We start from the raw sequence: 26,078 nt of genomic DNA, 5'->3' as shown, positions 1-26,078 counted from the left end.
AGAGAGAGAAAGAGAGAGAGGAAACGTGACTGTTCGAAAACTTGAAGTCATTAACTGACTGCATTGTCTGATTCTTTGTAATTGCACGACTGCGCTCGGCAATCCAATGATATTACGGAGAGACAATAACTGCGTAAACTTAGATTTCCAGAATCACAAACAACAATGTTATCTGTGTGGCAAGAAAATCTTCGCTAACAATAGTGAAAAGAAGGCAGACTGCCCGGGGCGACGAATTCTCGTAATTTGACTCGTGTCGCTTGCCGCGCGTTTTCGAATATTAGTTTCACCGTATCTTACCTCGAAACATTCGAGTCACTTAGAGCCAAGATTTATCCGACGTTCGAACAATTCTCCCTCGCTCATGCTCGTGTTCGCCTATTCCGGGACTAACAATGCAGAAATGTTGCCGAGCGAATTGCATGTTCCAACGACATCTAGTTACAACATTCCCGACGTGAGTTGGTTTCGCTATCTGCGTATTTCCCAACGACTACCGATAATGTTTCCTCGGGATGTATTAGATACGTAGTGTGCACTGTATTTGGCAAATGCACACTTCCTACATTACACGGCATGTTCCACTTCTACCACGTTATATCTCAACAACAGCCTTAAATCAAGAACCGCCGTTAAGATACGTTAATGAAATCGGTTGTTCTCCAACGGAAACATCCAGCAAAAAAAAATTCATTACACGTATTACATATAACTCGTGTAAAAGTCGTAGAAAAACATTAACTCTCTCTCTCTCTTTCTCACACGCACGCGTACACACACACACACATACATTTCTGTAATACGAAAAATTAATATATGAAGAAGAATGGTGCAATTAATAATTACAAAAGTCGTGCAACGTGCAAATTCCGTGTATGTACATGGACGAACGAGATTTCCACGCAAGCGTGAACGATCAACGCGCTTATTCATAATTTGTTTTTCATCTTCCAAACGGATGCCTACAACTATGAAATACAAGGCAATGCAAATAGCGCAATCTATGTAAATGCGTGAGAACAACGTTACGCGTATTTCCATGTACATGCAGTATTTGCGCACTGCCAGGTAACCACCAATGACGCTTTCTCCAAATTGTTCTCGACGTAGCAATTACGTAGCGCCAAACATCATGTTTACATTGTAATTTCCCCCCCTATGTATGCAACATTGCGGTAGACGCGTTTAGTTAAGTGAAACCATTTTTTAATTAAATCTCACGTTCATGAAAAACACTTAATTTCGCCAGCGTGAATTCGTCACGTCAGAAGAAGAAACGAAATTTAAAAATTACAGCATTATAGTATTATATGATATCACGAGACCTAGAGACCGAGCGAGATTGCTGCTTTATGTGCAAGCTCAAACCGCCAGAAACGCGTCCCAAAAGATCCATCAAGTAACCGACGACCGCGAAATGGCTCTCAACCAATCTACCGCTGAGATCAGGAAATGCTTGAACGGGGAAACAACAACTGAAAGGCAATTTGTAAAATCTGTCTTTTTCTCCTTACAACTGTACGTTGATTGCATCGCAGAAATAAAAGTACACGACGACACGGCAATATACCGGCAATTTATGCCGAATAATTTTCTAGGAACAAATAAAATATTATTTTTTAAATGAAATACTTGAAGCATGTCGGCAATTTTCCGCTCGTATCACGAAGAACCACATTTTTCCGTACCTATCCCGCGATCGCGCGATATAACTGTTCTTTTAGTAATGCTATACGCAGAGGTACTTTTTCAAATGTTATATAAACTATTTTTTTTTTGAAAACGCAAAATTTAAAAATAATATCGAAATGCGATATCTTCTGGCGCAACAATTCGGGATTTACAGTAAAAACAAAAACTGGATAGTTTCAGAGAATATCGAGGTATGCTCTCATATTGTAAAAAAAAAGATCATATGTGTGATTTGCGCCACAAAAAGTTCTCCGTCTCTTTGAAATTCAGTATACAGCAATTATTTTTTTAACCGTTACATTTTTCCAACTATGTCAACTTTTTCTGTTTTTTTTATCGACTATAATTTAGAAACTCTATTACTTGTTATAATAGTGTAAGTATTATTATTATAAATGATCCGCCAAATTTAAAAATATTAATCGATAGATAAGAGAAGTGTAGCACGTTGGACAAAAATGCACATCAGAAATACGGAAGTGTTGAAGATGACAAAAGTACAAAGCAGTTAAGTGCATTTTATGCACAGGGCAAAAAAATAGCGCTATCAAAATCCATTCCAGGATTTACTGGACGTAATATTCGTTCATGTAAAGAGCCAAAAGAAAATGCCTCGGCGCGGCAAATGGGCATGGCAATACGAAACGGGAATAATACCCCGTCGTGAGAATTCGATGCCAGCGGCAGCGCTGCATTCAATAGCATGATTCACCCGTGCTCTCAATTCTACAGATTCTGCCAGCGCGGTTGCGCGAGCCGCAAAAATGTAAAATACCGGAAACAGCGAATGCGCTTGCGAATGAATGAAAAGAGAAGAGGTCACGAAGCTCGGTGCAGAAACAGTAGGAATGCGCTAAGAGCGGTTATTATATGAACGCGAGTAAAATCGTATGCGAATATAAAACATCTTTGTATAAAAGTAGGTGGAAAAATGTACAATAAATATGAATGGCAAGGATCATACAAACACTACGATACTAACCTTAGGCAGTGTAAAAACTGTATATCGCATAAATAATGATATGACGCAAAGGATGAGGTGAAGGATAACAAAGAACTGAAAAATTGCGACATTACATATTAATATTGTTTCGTTGTAACACGTGGAGCTCTTGCGTGACCCTAAGAAATGTGGGAAAGCTGTTTTGCATGACCTAATTAAAAATGTTCTTTATTCATTATTATTTTAGATACGTAATATCGCTCTTTTTTTCTTCGGATTCTCCACGACCGTACGTATTCATGTTATTTTAAATACGCAACGTTCTTTTTTATCTCTTCTCTCTCGAGTTCTCTGCGACCGTATGCACCCCTCGCAACCACGCTTGGCACGTCTCTGCGGTGCATAGAGGAGGAAGATTCAACTCGTACGCGCGTACACGTTTAGCTGCAAGAACAGCCCTATACCTCCTGACACACATCTCTCTACGCGACCCGCAGTTTTCCTTCTACCTTTGCCTTTATCTCCGAGCCATTCCGCCGCTCCTATTTTATCTAGAGATATCAAATGACCCCCCAGACACCTTTGTTCTCTCTTACTCATCTCCGGACACATTTATATCTGTCTCGCGTTCCCGGCTGCTCCGGATCGTCCGTATTACACGTGCTAAAATCTGCGCTCCCTCGCGTAATAGCGTTACATTTATTAACGTTGCGATCTAGCTACTAGCTCGACGGGATGGGAGAGCGTCGCAACACTGATTAGAGATTCAAGATCTTATAAACCCCTAAAGCACCATCCTGCACAGTTCCTGATACTTCAGACTCAATTAACGGTTTTTTTTAATCTAGTTTTCACGCTAGTTTCCCGGGGGAGGGGGGTATAATGAAGCATTAAGATCGATAACTAGATTTTAAGATAATAAAATATTAGTGCGCGCGAGCATGCGAGTTCCCTCTAATGCTGTAACAAGGTTTTTCCGTTATTCACGTCGTAAGGAGCCCGTTGATGCTCTTCTAACAGCTTAATAAGGACCTAGCGATACCAGAATTTTATACGTGTTGCACGAAGCAACGATCGTCTCGTTGCATCAATACCATTCCACGCGTTTACGATCGTACGAGGCTGGGCTCGCAGGCGCAAAACTGCAACTTGCTATTCGTTGCTTAGCGCCTCGCGTTTCTCGCTGCTCGACTTGGTGCATCGAGATAGCGGAGGTGACATCTTGCCTTACAGAATGTACGCATTAAAACTCCGTCTCGGTTACGAGAGAAGACCTGCGCGCGCCGTATTTCATTTGAACAAGATCGCGGTTGCTCTAAAGAAGGATACGCGAATGTATCTACCTTTACGACAGTAGTAGCCATTCGCATTCGGTCCTTAACAATGGACCAAGCAATTCGTTTCGAACGAGGCCGTCAGAAATTGCACGAGCGAATAACAGTGGTAGCAGGTAGCGTATAAAGAATACGTTGTGTGCGGAAGTCAATGTTTACGAGTCCACCCGTTATCGTGACTTCCTGCCACGTAAACCCCCGGCCAAAAAAAAGAGAGACTTCGACGTGTTCGCCACCACGTCCTCGTTCCTTTCGTTCCCGTCCAACCGCGTCCTACTTTAAGACCAGGAATTTTCTATTTCCTTGGGTATCGCAAGATCAACGCGAATTCTTGGAATTGATGCCGGGAAAGGGTGTCCCCGACTTTTAAATTGTCTTTATCAATCCTTCAGCAGGTGAGGCGTGTGAGAAATTGATATCGAAACAACAATCAATGGCGCCGCGCGCAAACGTGCGTTGAATTGAAACACGTCAGAGCACGGAGAATTGTTCTCATTTGCAACTTCTTGGGTGTACACACTACCCAGCACAATTAGGTGCTTATAGTACAAGTGCTTCTTTGAACTAATGGCGGATTAAGTGCTCGCGCAAAGGAGTAAGACTTTCCCTCGGGTAATGAATTGTACGTAAATATCCCAGAGACAACTTTTTTCCCCTTTAAACGCTCTGTCGAGTGTTTTAAATATTTATAGAAAAGTGGCTACGGTTAAGAATCTATCTGTAAATACACCCCGGAAAGATTGAATGTATTTGCGATCGTACTGAGAAAGCGAACTAAATTTCTCTCTTGCAGCCGTTAAAAAAATGTGTAAACAAAAGTTTGCGCTATATTAAATTCCACCATAGAAATAAACGTAGTCTGACGGAACTCTGAAAAATTAGACAGATGCGTAATTTGATGACTATTTTCGTTATTAATAAAGTAATAATAGTTTTCAAGATTTAGAAGAGATTTTTTTTCTCCATAGAAAAGTAATCACGACGATTCAATTATGGAATTTACAAAAATCATCCGAGTATCTCAGTAATAGCGTATCACGCATTTCCATTAACTAAGTGTAACATCTTCCCTTCATTAAAAAGTTTTGCATATAAATATCTCAAAGGATGAATAAAACTTTGCTGCTTTGTTACGACGCAACATCAGCGAAACGCGAAGGAACGGATTTTAGCAATCGAAAACAAACAACATTTCGGGAAAACAACGGCTACAGCATAACCAAGCTGTGCGAGCAACATAGCCTGTATAACCAAATTTCAATGCGACGCACATATCGATGAAAATAGTCCAACTTAACGAAGAGGTAAAATAAACCGGAGCAGATGTTTGTAAAATATGATATGTTGATTCAGTTATCAATTTAGAGAAAACAAAATAGGATATTCTGGAAGAAAATATACATAAACTTTTTATACTGAATTGTTACTTTGGAATCTATCAATGACTGCCTCTCGGCGTATAACGAGAATTTTGAGGGTAAACTTTATTGTATACCTGTTAAAAAAAATGGATTGATTAATCTCTGAGATTTTGCAACATTCTACCAGAAAGAAATGTCAACGGGAAAGGAACGAGCGCACAAAATCGGTGGCGGAGAAAACGATGCGACTCCACGTGTCTCCGGCACCCTCGGTGTCTCTCCGGATACTCTTTCCCGCGTCTCTCGTTTCTCTCCCTCCCCCCTCCCCTCTCCTCTCACAAGAAGAGACATTTGGTGCAGACCATTACCCCAGTCCCGGGTGCCATCGGCCATCAGCAGCGCGTTAAAGCCGCTGCAATTACAAACTCCGACAGTCTCATCCCCTTTATTCCATCCCGCTCCTTCGTCCTCCTTTCACCGCTCGTTTCCACAACGCCCCCGCGTTCCTTCCACTCTTTCTCTCATTTTCCCTTTTCGGTCCCCCCCCGCCGTTCGTTTCTCTCGTTCACTCTCTTGCGCCACGTCGCCGCTCACCGGCCCCATTTACATTTGCCCGCTACTCTCGTAAAAGTAACTTTGTAACCCGTGCGGGCAGTAGTATCCGAGCCAGGATTCCATCCTCTATTCCGGGGAAATTACATGTCGGTCGGCACCGCAGGCTCGAAAGAAGATTTCCCTTATCAAGCGCGCCGCTTCCTTCTGCCATCCCGACCGTCCCCTACCGCATACTGGATGTCCACTTACACCCAGCAATCAACCCCTTCCGCGTAAAATGACACGCACACGAGAAACACACGGGTACTAGAGACGTATTGTTAATTCCATGTCTCACGCAGCTAATGCCCTTTATGGAAGTGTTGTGGATAAAAATGAAAGATGCGACTGACGCGAGAAATTCAAGCAATGCAACGGAATGTTCGTGTTTGCACGATTTTATTAATAGCAAGATCATACCTTGCACATTTATCTCTCGAACTTTGTTAAAATGAAAAAAGAAATGCTATCAATGAGTTCATTATAATGTAAAAATGTACCAGATAATTTGAGATTCAACAACCACAGTTATAATCGCCGATATCTCTATATTCGGTCTAATTAATAATAAATGGTTGGAAATTCGTAATCATTGGCAAACGTTGCGTTACGTTCCGTTATGCAACGTATAATTTCGATTCTTAACTGAAATCTTTAACTAGGTCGATCAAATCGGTTTTCGATATGCTTAAAATGCTACATTGAATATTTCGAAATATCGAGAGCGCGCAATAAAAAATTGCAGAGATACGGTAATACTTAAATGAGCGAAGAAGTTCGAACGTCCCAGCGCGCATCAGATAGAGTGCTTCGTGAAATCGTTCAAAAAGTATTGGAACGGCTGCATGATCGCAATGTTTACTCGTACCTCTCGAATGCGACGTATCAGCCACTCTGGAAAGGCCGGAAATTTCTGGTATTCGATGAAATTGTCGCATCGCAAATGTCGGCCCATCGATATTCTATGGCCGCTTAGAGCGATTAAATCATCGCGTGCAACTACCGGCACCGAAGTTGACGTGGATTTTTCAGGTCAATTTACAGAGCACTTAATCGGAGATGAGCATGTGTAGAGTCAATGTTGGCGCGAGTAATGAATCGTTTACATGCGCGAACGAGAAACAACGTGTTTTTATACAAGTAAACTTCTTCGTCGGACAGTTTTTACGCCCGGGGCAATTTAGAGATGCAGTCGCAAGATAAATCTATGAAAATACTTTGCCAAACGCGAAACTTCCTAATGGAGAACGCTACGAATATATTAATAATTAATCAACGAAATATGTTTTACTTGTATCCTTCCAATATTTGTCTCATAACTTTTGCAGCACCATTAAAATAGCACGATCCATTCCTTACATTTCTTTCCACCGCGGTGCAACGCGGTATACATAGATTCGATATATAATCGATTGTATTCTTGTATACAATATTTATATCTTTGAAACGAAATGTGCCGCGGACGGAAATTTGTGCCCGTATTTCTGTATGCCGAACACGTTTATTCCAAATCCATCTGTAAAACGAACCACGAGATTTTTCCAGGGACAGGCGACGATTGTTATTCCGTCCCGGAAGATCTCCTTTAATCGATGATTTATCTGCGGGTTCTCGCGAGGTCAAGCAGATAACTGCTTTAGCTTTTGTGCTCCTTTCGCGCCGATATCCCACGATAGTCACGGCCGTCGTTTCATCGGACACCGTGGAAATCTCTCTTTAAGTCCGGCGGCTCAGGCATTTAACCCCGCGGTAATGGTAGCCGTGTCAGTGATCGGCGAATCGATATACTATATCGAAAGCGCCGAGGCTACACCGAGATCATTGCGGTTCGATTGCTCGGCTAGGTCCGGCAAGTAATACGGCGGTGCCGCAGGGATTACGGACAGAGAGATACGAATTTATGGAACCCGAAAACGTTCGTGTTCTCAGCGAACTAGACGTTGGATACTTGCACGCATGTTGCACATCAAATATATATACATACATACACATATGTACATATGTACATATGCGTGTATACTCGATCGCTTTCATTAGAAATATCGGATATACAATCAAGTCGCTATGGCCGCATCAATACCCAGAGAAACTGTCAGAAATGTTGGCGAAAAACGCGCTGGTATTATTAAAGTTGATCTTGTCAGCAAAAAAACGGGGATAAACATGTTACGTGCGTTACGATGTAACGACTGTGCATTATGAGAATGCAACAGTGCCGGCGGAAAAAGCTTGAACTTCTATCCTTCGGAGCAATGATAAAATAATTTAGCGGATGAAAATTCAAGTGGGGAAAGAAATGAACAAGATATTACATCGTATAGTATAATAATAATGTAGCGCTAGGGGGTATGTGGGATACGTGGCAAGAGATATTATCTGACCTCTCACCTTATTCCGTGAGAACTGCATCTTTGCACCTCCGTAACCTCGGCACGCGAATCGAATCTAAGAAAGCCCACTAGCGGCAGAAACTCATGAAACTGCCGGCGAAGTTTTAGTTGGATTAGTAACTTAGTGCGTGCTTATTGTCTTAACGAGTATCTATAATATTTCCGGGAACGTGATCTTCGCGGTTGTTCCAAGGATGAGGGTAAACCACATGCGCTAGCCACTTGGCTAATTGTGTCGCATTAAATATTCAGGCGAACAGAAAGGTACAACATGAAGGCTAATTTGTGTAGTGATTCAACGTACTATCTTACGTCATATGTACATCTGATTAATAATGAAATGTCAATACATGGGGTATTTTACAGTGGAAAATATTTATAAAATCGATTTGAAAAAACCCGCTTTTTTGTACAAAAGCATTACAGCGTGCTGTGTATTTATGACATTATTAGCAATGTTAGAAGCGATCCCCGTAAGATTGTTGCAATTCAAAAAGCGATAATAGGGCAAAATGGAGCCGAATGGAAGGGAGCAGTGTAAAGGAGACGAGGAAAGTTCGTGGGGCAGCAGCTAGTCGGCCGGTAGCAAGGGTAGTTGGTGAAATCGTAGGATACCGGCTCTTCGCGTCACTACGCTGTCAGAGGACGCAAGCGCGCTCGCGCCCCTTATCGAGTTCGAGAGCAAAAGCGACGGCTGCCGGTAGTGGTGGCGATGGCGGTGGTTGTAGTAATGGTGTTGGTGCTGTACATGGGCCGGTATATAGGGGAAAGATACGGGGGAGGGAAGGGTAGAATGGTTGTAGGTGGCGGCACACAGCCGAGTCCGGAGACAGAGGGGGATCGTTGAGGGTGAGAGCGCGAGAGGGAGAGAAGCCAACGGAAGGGTAGGAAGACGAAACGCGGGGTGGAGGAGAGAAGAGAAGAGGAGCGGAGCGACGCGGAGGGTGGCGGGTGCAGCTACGAGTCGGGCGCCGCAGTGTTTGTCAGTCCTTCGTATGGACATCACGTTCGACGAGACTGATAGTACCCGCCGGTATTGGCATCCGTATATAAGCGGTATAGCGTTTTTGGCGGCATCCATCATCGTCGATAGCCGCCAACGTCGATCGCGCGTCAATTTCATCCCGTAGATGAACCGGCGGTTGCGGCACGCGCCCCCGCGATCCCCGGTATCGTCATCCCGCGCGTCTCGCCACTCGGTCCACGAGCGGACGAACCGCGCGGCGAGATCCTTACGGACAGTGGACGAGATGTGAAGACGTCGCCTTGGAAGCGATGTGGCTTCCGTTGGTGCTGCTCGCCTTGATGGCGAGCGGTTCCGCCTGTCCGGATCTCTGCGAGTGTCACCAGACTGACGCGGAGAAAAACGACGCGTTGGCTTTGCTGGACGTGACGTGTCGCGGACGCGTGCCCGGTCTATCGGAGTTACCCGCGGTAGTGAGAAGTTTGTCGCTGGACAGCGCCGAGGGACCGGACGTTGATGTCCTCCTGTACGAGCTGGAAGCCGCCGACTTGGTGAACGATCTCGGGATGGACGGTGCTTCGGATAATCTTAAGACGAACCACACGTCAGAGAGGAACGACACGTCGTCGGAGGAGCTGACGGGCGCAACAGAGCTTCTACCGTATCTGGTCGAGTTCACGGTGACAAATTGTTCGTTGGTGTCGTTGAACGCGACGTGGCACGGTCTTGAACGTTTCAAGTCGTTAAATCTGTCGTGCAACAACTTGCCGCGAGTAAGGAACGTGCTGGTGATCCACGCGATGAATCTAAGCGAGTTAGCGTGTCTAGATCTGTCGGACAATTCGTTATCGGATATCAGTGTCGGCTCTTTCAGGACGCTCGTTGGGCTGGTGCGATTGAGTTTACGTAAGAACGCGATCGGCACGGTGGACGAGAACGCGTTTCGCGGTCTCGATCGACTGGAATTTCTCGATCTATCGGACAACAGGTTGGCGGATTTGCCGGATAGCGCGCTCACGCCGCTATACTCATTGCAGAAACTCGACCTGAGCGGTAACCAGCTGCAAGTCCTAGGCGCCAGGTGGTTCGAGAGTCTCGACAGATTGAGGGAACTCGACGTTTCGCGAAATGGATTGGCTAGAGCGGCCGCGGGAACTCTGCAACCGTTACCGGGGCTATCTATTCTAAGGCTAGCGGAAAATCCGTTAAAAGAGAGAGACGTATCCCTGTTATTGGGCACCGGAAGAAGATTGGAAACGGTGGACGCGTCCCGTACCGGGCTGGCGCGAGTTCCAGCCGCTTTGACGAGATCGGTCAGGGCACTCAGACTCGCCGGCAACAGATTGACTACCATCCGCAGCGGTGACTTGGATAGCTATCCTCTGCTGCGCATGTTGGATATCGCCGATAATCGTTTGACGGATATCGAAAACGACGCGCTGGGACGGCTAGAGGTTTTGGAAGAGCTCGATCTATCTGGGAATGCACTTTCAAAAGTACCGGGTAGTTTACCGAGCAGTCTCGTGATGCTTAAATTGCAGCGAAATACGATAATCGCGTTGAAACTCGATGATCTCAATGGTTTGTACAATCTGCGATCGTTAATATTGAACGATAATGCCATCAGTGAGATCGACGTGGGCGCGCTCGGTCAACTGCCTTTGCTCGCCGAGCTGGATCTATCGGATAATCCTATCAAAGTGTTATCAACTAATACTCTAAGTGGACCGAGTAATCTGACGAAGCTCCGAATGTCGGGACTGACGTCGCTTCAACGACATCAGGAAGAGCAAAGCGATATGGCGTTCCCGGCGCCGACCCCGGAGCATTTGGTGATGTTAGATGTGTCGCGTAGTCCGGTACTCGCGGGACAGTTACTAGCGGACGATGCTGCACTATCCGCCTGCAAGAGCCTGATAGAGCTGAATCTGTCGGCGACCAACGTCAGCACCATCAGATCCGACGTCGCGTACATGCTGCCGCAGCTGCGCGTTCTTAGGCTCGCGGGCAACAATTGGAACTGCACGGAGGATCTGTACTGGTTAGGCGAATGGATCAGACAGCACCGCGAACCGAATCAACAGTACCAAACAGCGCGGTGTTCCATACCGGGAAGACTGGCGGGATTACTTTTGCACGAGCTGCCGCCGCCGCCAAATTTCGTTTCGAAAACCGCGGGAATCGTCACAACAGTGACAAGCACCTCGGTTACCCTATCTGTCGTCTTCACGCTCGAACATACGTCGAATACTGATCAGCCAAACGCCACGGTGTCTTCCAATATCGAAGATGCGAATTCCGACGGCAACGTCACGGATCTTCTCACGCTATCCTCCGCAAACGCGAAAACCGAATCGAAAACTGCAGCTGACTCGGATTTTCCCGTCGCCGCGGAAACCGCTACCGCGACGGCAACGCCGAAAAAAGCAGTGCGAGTCTACAAGGCGCCGACATCCTTCCGTAACGTAACGTCGTCAATCACGACGCGGACGAGCGGGGATCGAAAGAGCGATAAAACAAATCGTATCTCGATGGATCAGAATTTAATCAAGCACATCGTCGTCCCGACCTCTCGAGCACCGAGCGACCCCAAGCTATCCATTATGAGAATGGAAGGCGCGGAGTCGCGTTCGCAAACTTTCGACAACCGGTCTGACGGTGGGGCGCGAAAAAACGGCAGGATGAGCAAAGTTGCCGCGTCAGGCGTCGACGAGATCTTCTCGTCGGGGTCGCCGAACGTGGCAAGGAAAACGATCGAGAAGCACTCGGGCAGCATGAGCAATGCGACCAAGGTAAACGCGGTGTTGGACGAGCGCGACTCCAAGACGATAGCGGAAGAATTGAACAGTCGAGCGACCGATTCCGGCGCTAGAGTGTTCGAGGCTTTGTCCGCCGGTGCCCATCCCGGAATGTTGGTGTTGGTCGGCGCGGCCCTCGGCGCCGTCGCGGCGCTGACCGTTGTACTCTCGCGAAGAGCCACGGTGCATCGGACGGACAGGTATCATCGTCACGAGAACATCGAGGTGCACACTCTCACGCCTACTGCGGAGCTTTGGTGACCAGAGTCGGAACACGTCTGTCTGTTCGAGAGGGACAGGCGGCTGGACATCGAGAATCGTGATCGAGAAGCGTCGACGTTGCCTCAACAATCGATGAGCCCGCGGCTGATCGATGCGTGTTTCAGGAAGATCCTCAAGTAACCCACAGTATCGACGGTCGAAAGTGCGCATCCTGTTATTACGACGAGGTCTAAGTGGATCTGTCGGGGAGAGGTACGATAACTGAAGTGTTAATCAGAAAGTTGGAAGGATTCTACTGACTGAGGAAACCACGGGGGAAAGGACGAGCGACTAAACGTCGAAGTTGGGGACAAGATACTCCGAGCTAATCCGTATCGCTTCGGAAACCGCCAATACGTCGCGGATTACGCGAGGAGCAATATCGGAGGAAGTAAGAAATTATTCGGACGTGACTTTAAAACCTCTGCGAGCCGAAGAGGAGCAGGCAAGAGGATGGCGGGACAACTGTCGTGAGGCTATCGTGACTACCGAAAATCTGCAGTGCAGTAATTAGGGACGGATGTTCACATAAATTCTAACAGGTCTGAAATCTAACGGATATAAACAAGTGTTACTTATGTACGATCAATCTCTGTAATCACGTATCTGGCTTGTCGAGTTTTTTGAATATCGCGTGTGGCTCGATATGTAAAGTCATCCAGGTGTCGATATCGGTATATCTATTCGATGGGAAGAACACTCGACGTCGACACTGTTCAAACTCCATCAACGGCGGAGATGCAGACGTCAAGTACTGTAACCAAGACGTTAAAAGCACGAGCGAAAATCACCGCGTTATTTCGTATAAATTCTGACGTATACACATCCAATGCTGCACATGTCGTCTATCGGGAAATACTGGACGTGTACGACAAACGGAAAACTCGGGCAAAAACCCCCGCGGGCGAAAAATTCGGCACTATTTCGATATACATCGCGGTGAATCGGCATCGCGCGGAACCTCAATCTCCTTTGTAATAAATGCCAATTGCAAAAGGAAAGATACGAACGAAAGCTATATAGTTGTTCGCGTGAGAGAACTCTAAACCCGTCTAAAACCCACGTTAGTGTTTAATGTCTTCTGATTTCGGTATCGCGTGTACGCAGTTATCGCGGCCGTGTCATAATCGAGTGGCAATAACCACAATAAGCGGGTTTAGCTGATTGGCTTGGAGTCAGACCGATAAATTGGACACAGTGACAATAATAATGGTTATACGCCGCGTTTCAAGAGTTTGACTCTTTGCGGTACGCTCAATTCCTGCGGAGACTATATTGTGACTGAAATGAAGTGCGAGTGTAATAAAAGTAGGGAGAGAGCATAAGGCTAGCGAAAGGTAGAAAAACGTGGACGTGGTAGAGAAGCAGGTAGGGCAACGCCAAAATGCAGAATGTAGGAGATGAAAAATTCGCGGTGGCAAATAGTATGCTTGAATGATAAAACCAGACGGGAAGCCAGAGAGAGAGAGAGAGTGCTAGACGGAAGAATTTTTATCGAACGGTGTGTGCGTGTGCGAGAGATCGAGAGAATCGAGCGTAAGAGAAAGAAGGGAGATTAATTCGAGAAATCCTTCTCGAATATAGGATGTACAGAAATATTGCTTCCGTACTTAATTCCATTAAGCTTGATGAGCTGTCAAGACTTCTCAACAAATACAAAAATGAAAGAATGTGCGCGCGAGAGGGAGAGAGCGAGAGCGAGAGCGAGAGAGAGCAAATAGACAAAAATAGCGAAGAGGCTAAATATTATCTTTCTTAAAATAACCAGTGTCAAAGTACCGCTATAATAATAAACCGATGTACAAAGATGCATGTTCGTCGATCTTTTTCTCTTTGCCTTAGTCATATTAGTCTCCTTTATTCTTTATAAAAGTATCTGAATATACATACATATAATGTTTCGTAAGAAATAATAGAATATTTATATACGTATATATAAATGCTTTTAAAGAATTATTTTTAAAAAACATATTTTACTGAATTACTAATATGTACGTTCATATCGAAGAAAAATATGATTTTATTCTAAATAAAATAAACGTGAAAAAAAACAATTTTATATGTAATAAGTTTGTGTTAAACTCGTTTTTTCATACTTTGGCCATAAGACTTGGATAGTTTTTGTCAGTTTAATCAGACAAAATGGATATTGAAGAGATTTATCAATAAGTAAGTCTCAATATACCGAATAGGTAAGTAAATTGATATTAATTGTTTGTACATGTACGTGGATACGTACACATTACTATAATATGTCTGAAACATACCGTGTTTTATGTTATAATTAGTGTTGTAAAAAAACATGTTTTCCTAAATTTTAATGTCAGAGATATTATTATCGTGCCTGACATTTTTCAATAAAATTACTTCGTTACAATAAAAATAATTTTTGAAAAAGTAACCGTTCAATACATAGATTAATCGCAAATGAATAAAAGAAAGAGCATGATGATAAAATTATTATTTCCCCTGTTGGAAAATAAATATCGTTTGTAAGAATTTTTTTCCGCCTTACTAAAGTCAGCGAGAGCTTTTTCCTTTGTTAAAAATAAGCCTCGGCTATTAATTAAATAACAATTGGATGGGAACAAATGTTTCGCATAAAAAATGCGGAAAGATTTGCTTTTCTTTTGAAGATAAACAAACTCATTTGTGTGAAGTATTTATCTTTGTTCTCGCAAGATTTCAATTATAATCAGATTCATATCAGCATCCCCACAATTTGCCACACATTAATTAAGGCAATGCGGAGCAAGACAAATATTTACCGCATTAATTATAATCTCATTAACTCCAACAATAACCGTAAAACTATCCTTGCTATATATTCCATACAATTATAATTCAAATGCATTAAACAGAATAAATCAATTGAATACAAATAAAGTTTATTTAAATAATTAATAATTCCTTATAGAATAGAGAACGAGCGTGCATACGTGACAATCACTTTAAGATATTAATGGATTCTACAGCTATAAGATTATCTAAAGACTTCGTTGCTAAATGGCAGAATTTCGAAATGACGCAAATGCAATTTTATAGATAATCCAAAACGCGCGTTGCTGCTTTACTACATGCCTGCCGGGGAGTTTCTGAACAACGATAATAATGAGTCGGGGCGGCAATAACGAAAAACGATAGCTAAGAAGCATATTGAATGCAGCGATTCTGGAAGACGGGCAACCTTGAGCTGCAGTTTAAATTTCCTATAAAATAACTCGTAAGGAGTGCAACTAGGAAATTTAATCACCGTATAGCGGCTCTCGGTTCACCCCAGGGCTACGGAACTGGCGAATTCAGTAACATCTTGTAGAAGTTCGTTATCCCTACTCTGTCCCCTTCCTCCTCCTCCCCCCCCCCCCGTACCACATCGTCGGTTTACCGAGACGCCCGTACTATTTCGTAATATTGACTTCATCGATGAAAAACAGAATCCAGTTTGGAACTCATCTGCATACCGATCCCAGCGCAATTACTCTCTTCACGCGCGGATATCGTATAGTGTGTGCGTTATTGCATTCAAACAGCATGGCGAATGGTCCACCAGGAACATAGTCGAAAATAAAAAGTGAGAAATTTTCAATATGTCCCGCATACGAATAGGGAATGCTGACAACATGAACTACCGTAGTTTCTTATTCAGAGAATTAAACGATTCAATACGCAAGACAAATGTACAAACGGAATAAATAGAAAAAGAGACAGATGCATAAGAATCTATCGAGGAAGCTCGATACCATTAAGATATACATCATTTAATGTGCATAAAAAGTTGCCAGAGCTGACGTTATTCCTTTGCAACACTCTGGATTTTAAATTTTAAGCTTGATTAGAGTTACAATTATACGTATACGTACCAATTTGTATTGACACATGCAATAAAAAGCATATTGCAATTTCGAACTCAATTGCACATCGATCCCAACACAATTACTCTCCTCCCAACGGGAGATTGCAAGCTGGATTGTTACAGTACGATACACGCCAATCATTATGGAACGAAAACGCGCCTGAAAAGGTTGCTATTCATATTTTAAGAGCAATCACGCACAGATATGAAACATGTAATGAGAGCGAACCGTTTACTAGGCAAACGAAAAAAATGTCTTAATTATTAGACGTGATTTCAAGTCGCGTCTTGCTGCGACAAACTTTTGCAGAAATTTGCATGATTACTTCAATTACTGCCTCGTAAATTATTCAAGCAAATATGGATTGCTTAAATTGTTTAATAACATGAACAAATTGTCTTTCTCGATTATTATCTTGGAGCGGGATATCTGTTCGTTATACATATAAAATAATTCATATATGAATACGGCGCAATACACTTTGCACACAAATATTCTTGATTAAATGCACGTAGTTATAGTCGCTGTGGTAACGCAGCAGCGCGTCACACAAATAAGAGACATTTTGTTACGCAAATTAGCCTACGAATTCACTTGTGGAATTGTTTGGCAAACGGCGAATTCAATCAACCTACTTACCGTTCTAACGTCATACCGAATTTATTATTCATAAAGTCAACAAAACTACCTAAATTCGTATTTTCTAAATTTATGCACGTAATGTCGCTATGTTCGCAATGTCTGTGCAACATCTCCCGAATATCCGCATAACTATTTCCAGCAAGCGAATTTCGCTGAATGACATACGAACATAACCCAAGCCGAAATTAACTTAATAAGATGTAATCTAACTTTTTATGCACTAATTCCTTCAAATATAACACTTGGCAAAGAAAACATCCACAGAAACCAAAATTCCATGTCACGTAATTTTTAATCTATTACTAAATCGAAATTAAATATTAAACCAAGAGGATTTTTTTTCTTAAATCGACCAGACTGGCAAAAATGATCTTTATTTTAGTCACGACGTTTCGACCTCTTTATCGGGTCCTTTACAATCTAAAAATGACGGAACATTTTAATTTACGCCGGAGTGGATTTATAGTGATGTCAATTTCTAAAATTTCCAAGTAGCAACCGTACGTTTGCGCATCTCGAATAAAACTGATTGACATTTTAAAAATTGACGTCACCATTATAAATCCACTGACTACCGAGACATATATGATATTATGAACTTGCTGCCACGGACTCATGAACCCATTCTGTTTCGGCATAAATTAAAATGTTCCGTCAACTTTAGTTTGTACTTAAAAAGGATCCGATAAAGAAGTCGAAACGTCGTGACTAAAATAAAGATCATCATTTTTGCCAGTCTGGTCGAGTTTTTATTAAATTTCCCGTGGTTAATTACCACTGGCGACAAAAAGCTACTCAAATTTGTTAAATATTAAAAACTTATGAAAATCTAAATTGTTATTACCAAACAAGGGAGGCACTTCAGAAGTTGCTCAAAATATTGCATTTTTTTTCGCTATTCGCATTACTAATAAAACGCACTTACATATATTTTGTGACATACAGAATTTTTATGAAACTGATAACAAAAGCTCGTCTTAAAAATTCCCTTCAGGTCGATGGCAATTGGATGAAACATTTTGTACACAAATACAATAAAAAGTACTTGACTCGAGCCAATTACCCGTTATTAGAGGTAGAGTTAGCTGAACTAATCTCCACAGCTGGCACAGAAGCACGGATGTTTGCTGTTTGAGCTAGATAGTAGGAGAAACGTAACTCTCCGAACACAGTAGCATTGATCGAGGGTCGCTATGACACTTTCTGTACAAAGGAGAGAGAGCATCAGCGTCGCCAAGGTAAACTAGGTTCTTCATGGTAGGAGAAGCAGAGATCCTCTTCATCGCGTCCGCGATCGCCGCAAACCGCCGCCCTATTCGTTGCGCTCTTTTCGATCGCACGCTCCGCAAGCTCTTTTTATCTTTCGGTTCACGTCATGTTACCCACCACAGAATTCTAACGGCTATTTAATACGAACCAACTAACATCAGCGAGCCAACTGATCAACTATTTCAAACATAATGAAAAATGCAGTTCCAAACAAGCTAGCCTGTGCATGCGGCCAATTTATACGGACAGTTTCTAAACGTCTGATTTTTGTGAATAATTTCTGGTTACTCTCACCCTCGTAAAAAGAAGAAACGCGATATCCTGCAAGTATTTACAAAATTTCTGTATTGCATAAACGGAATTAAAGAAAGGACGATAATACGAGAGAAAAGTTTCTTCGAGTGGATTAGAAAAATCTTTATAGCAAACGGAGTATACTTTATAGAACAATACTTCGAGTGTTCCCAGGAACTTATGGATACGTGTATTTCAAATAAAGTACGAGTAAGACAATCGGAGAGGAAAAGAGCAACGCGGATTTTTCTGCTGGCCGTATAAGAAATTTCTGTCGCGATACACTGCAACTTTCAGTTTTTGCCAGTTTCACAGACATAAAGTTTTTTTACGGCTCCGCTAGCACTTTATAAAATATTACAAAAATTTGCAAGCCTGGTTGCGAACCAATGGTATACCTGAGGGAATTATTGAAATAACTTTTGTCCCCTCTAGAGAGCTCGCCGCGAAAAGAAATACGCGATTAAAGTCGCGCTAATAAATTTAAAGATGGAAATATCCGCCAACGATAGCGATACCATTTTATTAACGTCAAGTAAAATCGTGGAAATTTTAATGAATAAGTTATAAATAATCGCGACGTCTAATCATGGCTAATCTAAAATTATTCGGAAAGAAATCAGATTTCTGATATTGTGTCGCGAATCGGACTTTTACATTAAAGCGCTCTGCAGGAAATCCTATTAATTAAATGAATGTACATGTGATAGTGAATACTTTTGTATGCATATTTTAATTGTATATATCGAGCTTGCGTGTGGCAGATAAATGTAAATTCTTCCTTCCTGAATATGCAATGTATCAAAAGCTCGCTCACGCCAACAACCGTTATTTTCTACCATACTTTTTGGGAATGATTGACGAGTTTAAGCGGCGGGACTCTGAAAAATAATTAGCTGCTCTAATTGACTCCATTATTTACGCGGAAATAACCTAGCCACCGCCCCTCCTCCCCGACGTAAAAATTGGAATTACAATGACGGCCTCGAAAGCGGGAATATCACATAAGCATGCGTAGACGTTCGCACACATTCGCACGCGGTAGTGGTTGCTAAGGTTGCTCGACTGCTGGAATAATTGAAATTGATCGTTGTGGAAATGCCTCTTCTATATCCTTCCGTTTCGCCCGTTCTCCGCAGTCCTTTTAACTAACGCGTCCGAGAACTATAGGTATACAAATAGCGCTCTGCTAATTTTTAAAAGCTTTAAAGTTTTGTGATTAATGCGCGCAGCCTCGTGCTAATAGTGCCGTTAAAATATTTATTTATTTATTCTCAGAAAACTTTTCCCTGTCTCGTCTCTCATTTATTTCAACGTTACCGCAGTTAATATCGTTAGCATCAACAATATTATAATATTTCACTGCGCCATACGATAATGGTATTAAAACCCTTTAGACATTAACGATATAGAGACACGCGACATCCAGTTAGACAATCGGCTGAAATAAAATAATCCACACTTTTCTGCAAGAACATTCATTATGTCTGAACAAGTAGCACGATTTCCCGCACTCTATTAATGGATTACCATTACTGTAAAAGAGGGTACGTCGTAACGACCGTTTCAACAATTCCACACATGCCAGTAATTCAAATGGCGACCACGTTTACAACGGTGATCCCGCTAACCGCAGATTTACTGTCACGTACATGGTTTTATCGGATAGAGTGGTCGATACACTTTATGCTTTTGACCTTTGTTGTAATACGTACATCGGTACATTCATGCTTTTTATTGCACTTTTAAAACGCGGCGTAAATTATTACTACGGATTAGGTAGCGCTGTTTTGGAACATTAATAGCCGCGCGCGCATATTATTAAGGCAAATAACACTGGAAATTCAGGGGAAAATAATCACTATTGTTCGATTTGAATGGACACCGTCAGCGTCAAGATAATAAAGCGTCACGTACGTTACAAATTGCAGTTTAAGCTGAATAATTTCCGAATATTAGTAATTGTACGTGATGCCGCGGCAAAGCGCACCGCGCCTCTTGCTAAAATATATATCCGGATTTAAACACGAAGGGTAAGAAAAATTTCCTGGCATAAATAAAACGTTGCCAGCGCTATCAGGATAATTTCACGCCTTCAAGCTGAGATTTGATCCGGCGTTTTTTTTTCCCCGCGGCAAATGCAACTGCTGCCGTCTGTTAAATTGCGGCGAGCCACGAAAAATACGCACGGTCAATCGATTTATTCCCTCATATATTTCAGGATTACGAAAGTCCGAGGTCGGAATCTCCAGGAATATTTACGACCTGACCTGCCCAACGATACATCAAGTGATAAAACCAAGCGAATCGACTTTTTTTTTAATATCGAGCACCGAAGAGTAACACAAATAAAGATTGCGCCAAATCCCGAAATGATGCACGTGACATACGTACTTGCATGTGTGAGGTAAAGCCGACAATAAAATATAAAAAATAGATAATCAATTCGTTTGCACTTGAAGGAATACGTTATACGCAAAATTCGAAAAGTTCATACTAGGGAATACTGTGATGATAAAATAATTTGCATTTCTATCGAACAGACGTGTATAAGAATTTATTTATTGATAGAGGAAAGTCCTCTATTATGAGACAGTGGGTTTTCAACGTCCACAGACACAATTTTTTTGTGTTCGCGATCTAACAATCAATTTTCCACTCGACAGATTTCACTCCAAGGGCAATAAATTGATGGTGGAACCAATAGACGACGCCTATTAATTTAGCGGAAACTCCGCTGTCTCATATTAAGAGCCTGTCTCATAATAGGAGACTTTCCTCTATCGCTTGCAAAATTTAATTCCCTTCATAAAAGAGATCATGGAGAAATGTATAGATTATACATCGCTTTGCAGAAAATACCTACTACTTTGCGGGAGAGAGTAGGAACGTAAATAATACGATGATCACCATATTTCCGTTTCGGGCTTATAATATTTGCAGAGAACTTGTGATTATTGCCTTAATCGCGGAATTCTCGAAATGACTATTCTCGTACGTCCGAAGTACTTCCCCGATTTAAGTACCCAGGATTATGTGAACGGTTTTACTGCGGGCTATAACCTTATATTTCAGACCAGAACGTGGAGAAGAAAGAAAATTCGGAATCGCGGAAAACGCAATTACCACCGAAAGATGTTTGCAGAGATAATTGATATATTAGCTCTTAACTGATTACATAGTCGTGCGTAATTCAATGAGGGAGATATTCGAGGAAATATTATAAGTTTACCCATTCGGCGGATTATTATTACTCCGATACCATTTGGCTTAATATTTATTTCGCATTTTATATCTGGTTTTATTAAATGCTTTCCACCGAATGTAATTACATTTGTGTTTATTTTTATCAACAATTGCCGAACGGAAATGACAAGTGTTCCGCAGAGAGAATATTAAAACTCAAGACTGGCCCCGCACGCTTCGCAAATTTCACAGATCGCTTTTAGCGCGAATTTAATTGACGTTGACCCTGCCGCACGATTGGAGCTGATTATTAATTACTCTGCCGCGCCATTTGCAGAGCGGCAAAACAAAATAAAAATTATCGGAGAATGGGGAGGAGTGAAGCTGGTGGAAGGATACTAATTTTCGTCAGCAAACGGTTTCTCGCGTAACTGCGCAAAGGGGAAAAAAATGGGATGTGCTGAAAATTAATTGGTTATAGCTATCAAAGGGAGCAGGAAAAATCATAGAAACAAGCATAAAAATATCAGAATAAAATAGTGATCAGTCTATTACGTAAAAACTAAATGTAATCTGCCACACTTATATAGAAAATAATATTCAAATCTTTTTTTCTACTACATTTATGCACAATATACATGCAACAAACTGATTATTCTTCAAGATATTTTCGCGTCGTTATGAAGCTGCTTTCAAAGAGAGGTACAGCTTGCGAAGAATTTCTGATGTGTTAAGTAATTAAAAAAAGAAGAGGTTAAGTAGATGAAAACGATTCGCCCTTCTTTGACGAAGGGTTTGGTACGCATTATGAGGATAAGAGAAACGCAATATTAAATCTTCTTATCTGATCATTCTTTGACGTGGAAGGATTTGCGTTCGTTTCTGGACTAAAGAAGTAGGAAATGTTATTTGTTACTGGAATCTATATTGCGTGAAGATATTATTCGCTCGCGCGTCCCTCGCGACAAAAACGAGTCTGCCGAGGACGAGTATAAATTCGACGCAGACGCCGTGAAAACGGGCCACGAAGTAAGTATAGTAAAATATTCGTATATACGTTATAAATACGACATCCACGGTACATTAGGTGTAAGCCCTGGGAGATACAAACGTATTTCTTGTAAATCATCGTGGAAAAATAAAATGTGGAAGCGTTGAATGACGTGAGATTTTTTTTGCAATCAATGACTTTGTCACTCAACCACGAAGAAAGTAAAAAATTGTTTTTATGAAAATTCCGTTACGATATGGTAACTGAGATAGGTAAAACACGAGAATATTTTTCATAGAGGTTTCGTTTGATATTTGTAGAAATATTAAACGTTATAGAGTAAACGCTAACACATCTTACATTTCCTTAATTAATATTTAGAAGTGAAATATTTATTTTTACTAAAACTTATTAAGTTCATGGAGTAAGCAGACTTTATTTATTTTATATGGATGGATGCATATTTCCCGTCCCATTTTTTTCCATGTAGCCTTTTGTTTTGTTAAATTATATTTCATCCACAGCACAATCGTGAAGAGAGACGTCCGTTCATTCTTTTTTTGGTTGTACAAAAATCACGCTGTATCTTTTGTGTTCATTTTTTTGAATAAATTCTCTTGAACTCTGCACTATTGTTTATAGTACTCGTTCTGTATCGAAACTCTTAGCTCACAGTTTCGAAACCAGATATGTAGAAATGTCTATTTCACACTCCATTCATTTACATCAGCGACAAATGTGTTGTGTAAAAAAATATCCATAACATTTTATTGTCACTTGGCAGAAATAATCCTAGATCCAGGATAATTTTTCCCCCGAAGTTGGTTTAAATTCGTCACTAAGATATATTCCACATTTATTTCCGTGTGACAATTATCCGGATTGGCTCCACGTACGTCCACACGCGCCATGAAAGTTTATAGTTTCTAAGCCACGAAGAATAGCCGTGGCAATGAAGAAATACGAGATAGAATCTTGTCAAGAAAAATTTTCCGTAACGGTCGCACTAACGGAAAGCCGCGAACCTTCATCCGAGACTTCGTAACTCTCTCACGTCTCTATTTTAAGCCATCTCCGTGGCGGACGGTCTTTACGATTTCTCGAACCGCGGATCAGATGAAAGTAAAGCTCTGCAACAGTTTTGCAGCTTCTTCTTCATCCTCAGCCGTTTCTTCGTCTGTCGCGCGATCTTGCCTTCGAGCCGGTCGTATAAAGGATTATGCAAATCGTAAGACCACATCGTTACCGAGGAGTTCCATCAATTTTAGTAGATCTCGCTTGCCGGCGTTTAACCCGTTGCGGCGATTCGATTTTTCGACGCGTACGGATGACAGGACGACGCGGCTGTAAAGATTTAATTAATATTTTGCGCGCTGTGTAGAGTGACAAATTTCAATTTGAAAGCGGCTCTTTGATTCTGCATTCGATTACGGAAAACCTTTGGAGAACGAAGCCGGGGTACGCGGACTGCACAAACAGCTATTGAAGAAAATGGCGGATGAATGGCATATACTCGCAGAATTTTCAGAAAGATCCTTTGTCAAGGAGACCCCGGCACTGTTTGGCGCAAACATCCGCGAAAGGTGGGCGACATCAAAGGCAACACAGATAATTGGTTCGAGCTCTGCCAAAGCGGCACGGCGCGACAGGTGAAGATTGCGGGATTACGTAGGTGCAGCCCACAAACGCAATCACGAAGGAGAAATTTCGCCCTGGGAACTGCCGGTATCGTGTATGTGTGTTTATTTATAGGATGTTGCTCTTAACTGACGCCGAGTATCTGATCCAGCCGGATTCCGAGTAGCGACGGAGCGGTTACAAAGGGATAACCGACGACAAAAATCAATTTCACCGATCACTCGAGCATTATCATATTAATTACCGCGTCTTTTCACCGAATAAATCGAGAAAGTCGATAACGGAAGTTTCCCCCGCAACTTCTTTTTCGAAGCCGCGTCATCAATTAAACTTTTTTAGCTTAGCCATTGAAGCTCCGAAGTGTACGAACCCTTGGAGAAATACGGATATTCAATAAATAAATTGCTGAGCCGCATGAAAAGTCCAAATAGTAATTATCGCGATATCCGATCAATATTGAACAATTATTGCAGATAAAAAGCTGAATTTTCAATCCGGGTCGGATAAAGATTTTTGCGATGCGATCAAGGAAATCCATTTAAAATGCAATTACAAGCGTAAAATTAATATTCTTCGTTCGTACTTCACCGTATTTCTATCACGGGAGCCGTTTTCTCTCGCGCCCGATCGAGGATTATCTAACCAAATCTACGCGAAACGAGTTTCTTTTTCTCCTTTTCATCCTCTCTCGTCACTGCCGTTACCATCCCGCCAGACCTGACTTCTAACAGAACTCCCTAAGTCGCTCGTTCAATCTCGGAACCTCGGCGCCAATCCGCCTCGCCTGTCCCCCAAAAACCGCAATAACATTTTTTACGTCCCACCCAGCTTCTCCCCCCCTCCCGTCCTTTTAATTTACATACAATTTCGCAGTGAACTTGTCGTGCTTTGTACAACTTCTTTCAGACCCCGGACGTAATCAAGGATCCCGATAAGTAACGCCGAAAGGAGTAGTTGGATTTAATGCACGCTAGGGTGATCTCACAGAAGCAAAGAGGAGAGAAAAACGTAATAAGACAGTTGCCACACGTTTCTGGTTATATTTAATACCTCCCTCGGTGCTCCTTCTTAAATGTTTGCTTGAATAAATAACCCGTCAAATTGTAATAAGAAATATTTTCCCGGGAATAAAAGGATTTATCCATTATATAGAAGAAATACTAACACTTAACAGCTTGTCAGATGCAGAACGGCTTGAAAGTCCGTCCTGGAATAGGTGAAGTAAACTTTCGAGGGCCCGTAAGTCCTATAAACATTTAATGGAAAAGGATATAGTTATCGTTGGGAGTTTAGATATGAAGGGAATGCATTAAAAAAAAAGAAGCCTTCGACTGATACACCGATACGCTTACTATGCAAATAATAATATTTTCGATGCACCAAACGCAATATCGCAGAATACTCCGCGATCCCGTCGCAAACGGAGCGCGGGATGAAATTTTAGGAGAGACAACCGTGCGTCTGTGCCAGATTTCATCAGATCCTCTCTTTCTCTCTATATTCTACAAAAAGGGAGCCACGCTTTATTCGACCCGCCGCACGAAGATTATGGAGGATAGAAGCGGAAAGCAGACGTCTGCTTATTGACAGGTCGTCATTGATTTTCTGCCAAATCGGACGAATCACCGTTCGTCGGCTTAACGAGCTGCCCCGGTGACTTTCGCTGACATTCCCTTCACGGTCCACAAAAGCGTCATTTTCCTTCTTTTAGTGCCGTTTGTGAAAATCGCCATTATTTTGATCCCTTACAATGCAGATAATGGATCGGACGATTTGAGGAAAATAACCGAAATAAAATTACGCCGCTCAAGAGGCCGTGCACGACCTCTTCGCGGAGAGAAAATCGGTTTCTCTAAATCCGATCAAT

At 42.2% G+C, this 26,078-nt stretch overlaps 2 protein-coding genes across 4 annotated transcripts in view; one reads left to right on the top strand and one right to left on the bottom strand.

The window, feature by feature from the left end:
• Window positions 1-26,078, bottom strand: part of LOC105565759 (protein timeless homolog) — a 110,008-nt gene that overhangs the window by 55,564 nt on the left and 28,366 nt on the right. The window lies entirely within an intron of this gene.
• LOC105565758 (insulin-like growth factor-binding protein complex acid labile subunit) lies at window positions 9,506-14,147 on the top strand. Its single transcript, XM_012019206.1, has one exon. The coding sequence runs from the start codon at window positions 9,590-9,592 to the stop codon at window positions 12,335-12,337; it is 2,748 nt and encodes a 915-aa protein (XP_011874596.1). The 5' UTR covers window positions 9,506-9,589; the 3' UTR covers window positions 12,338-14,147.

This window comes from Vollenhovia emeryi, unplaced genomic scaffold (assembly GCF_000949405.1).
Source record: "Vollenhovia emeryi isolate VEMERY1.0 unplaced genomic scaffold, V.emery_V1.0 DF939149.1, whole genome shotgun sequence".
Lineage (NCBI taxonomy): Eukaryota > Metazoa > Arthropoda > Insecta > Hymenoptera > Formicidae > Vollenhovia > Vollenhovia emeryi.
Note: the sequence above shows the minus strand (reverse complement) of the source record. Positions and strands in the feature narration are given on the sequence as shown.

What these genes read in the sequence shown, in the direction of transcription:
- LOC105565758 (XM_012019206.1), top strand. Translation starts at nt 9,590, where the DNA reads ATGTGGCTTCCGTTGGTGCTGCTCGCCTTGATGGCGAGCGGTTCCGCC.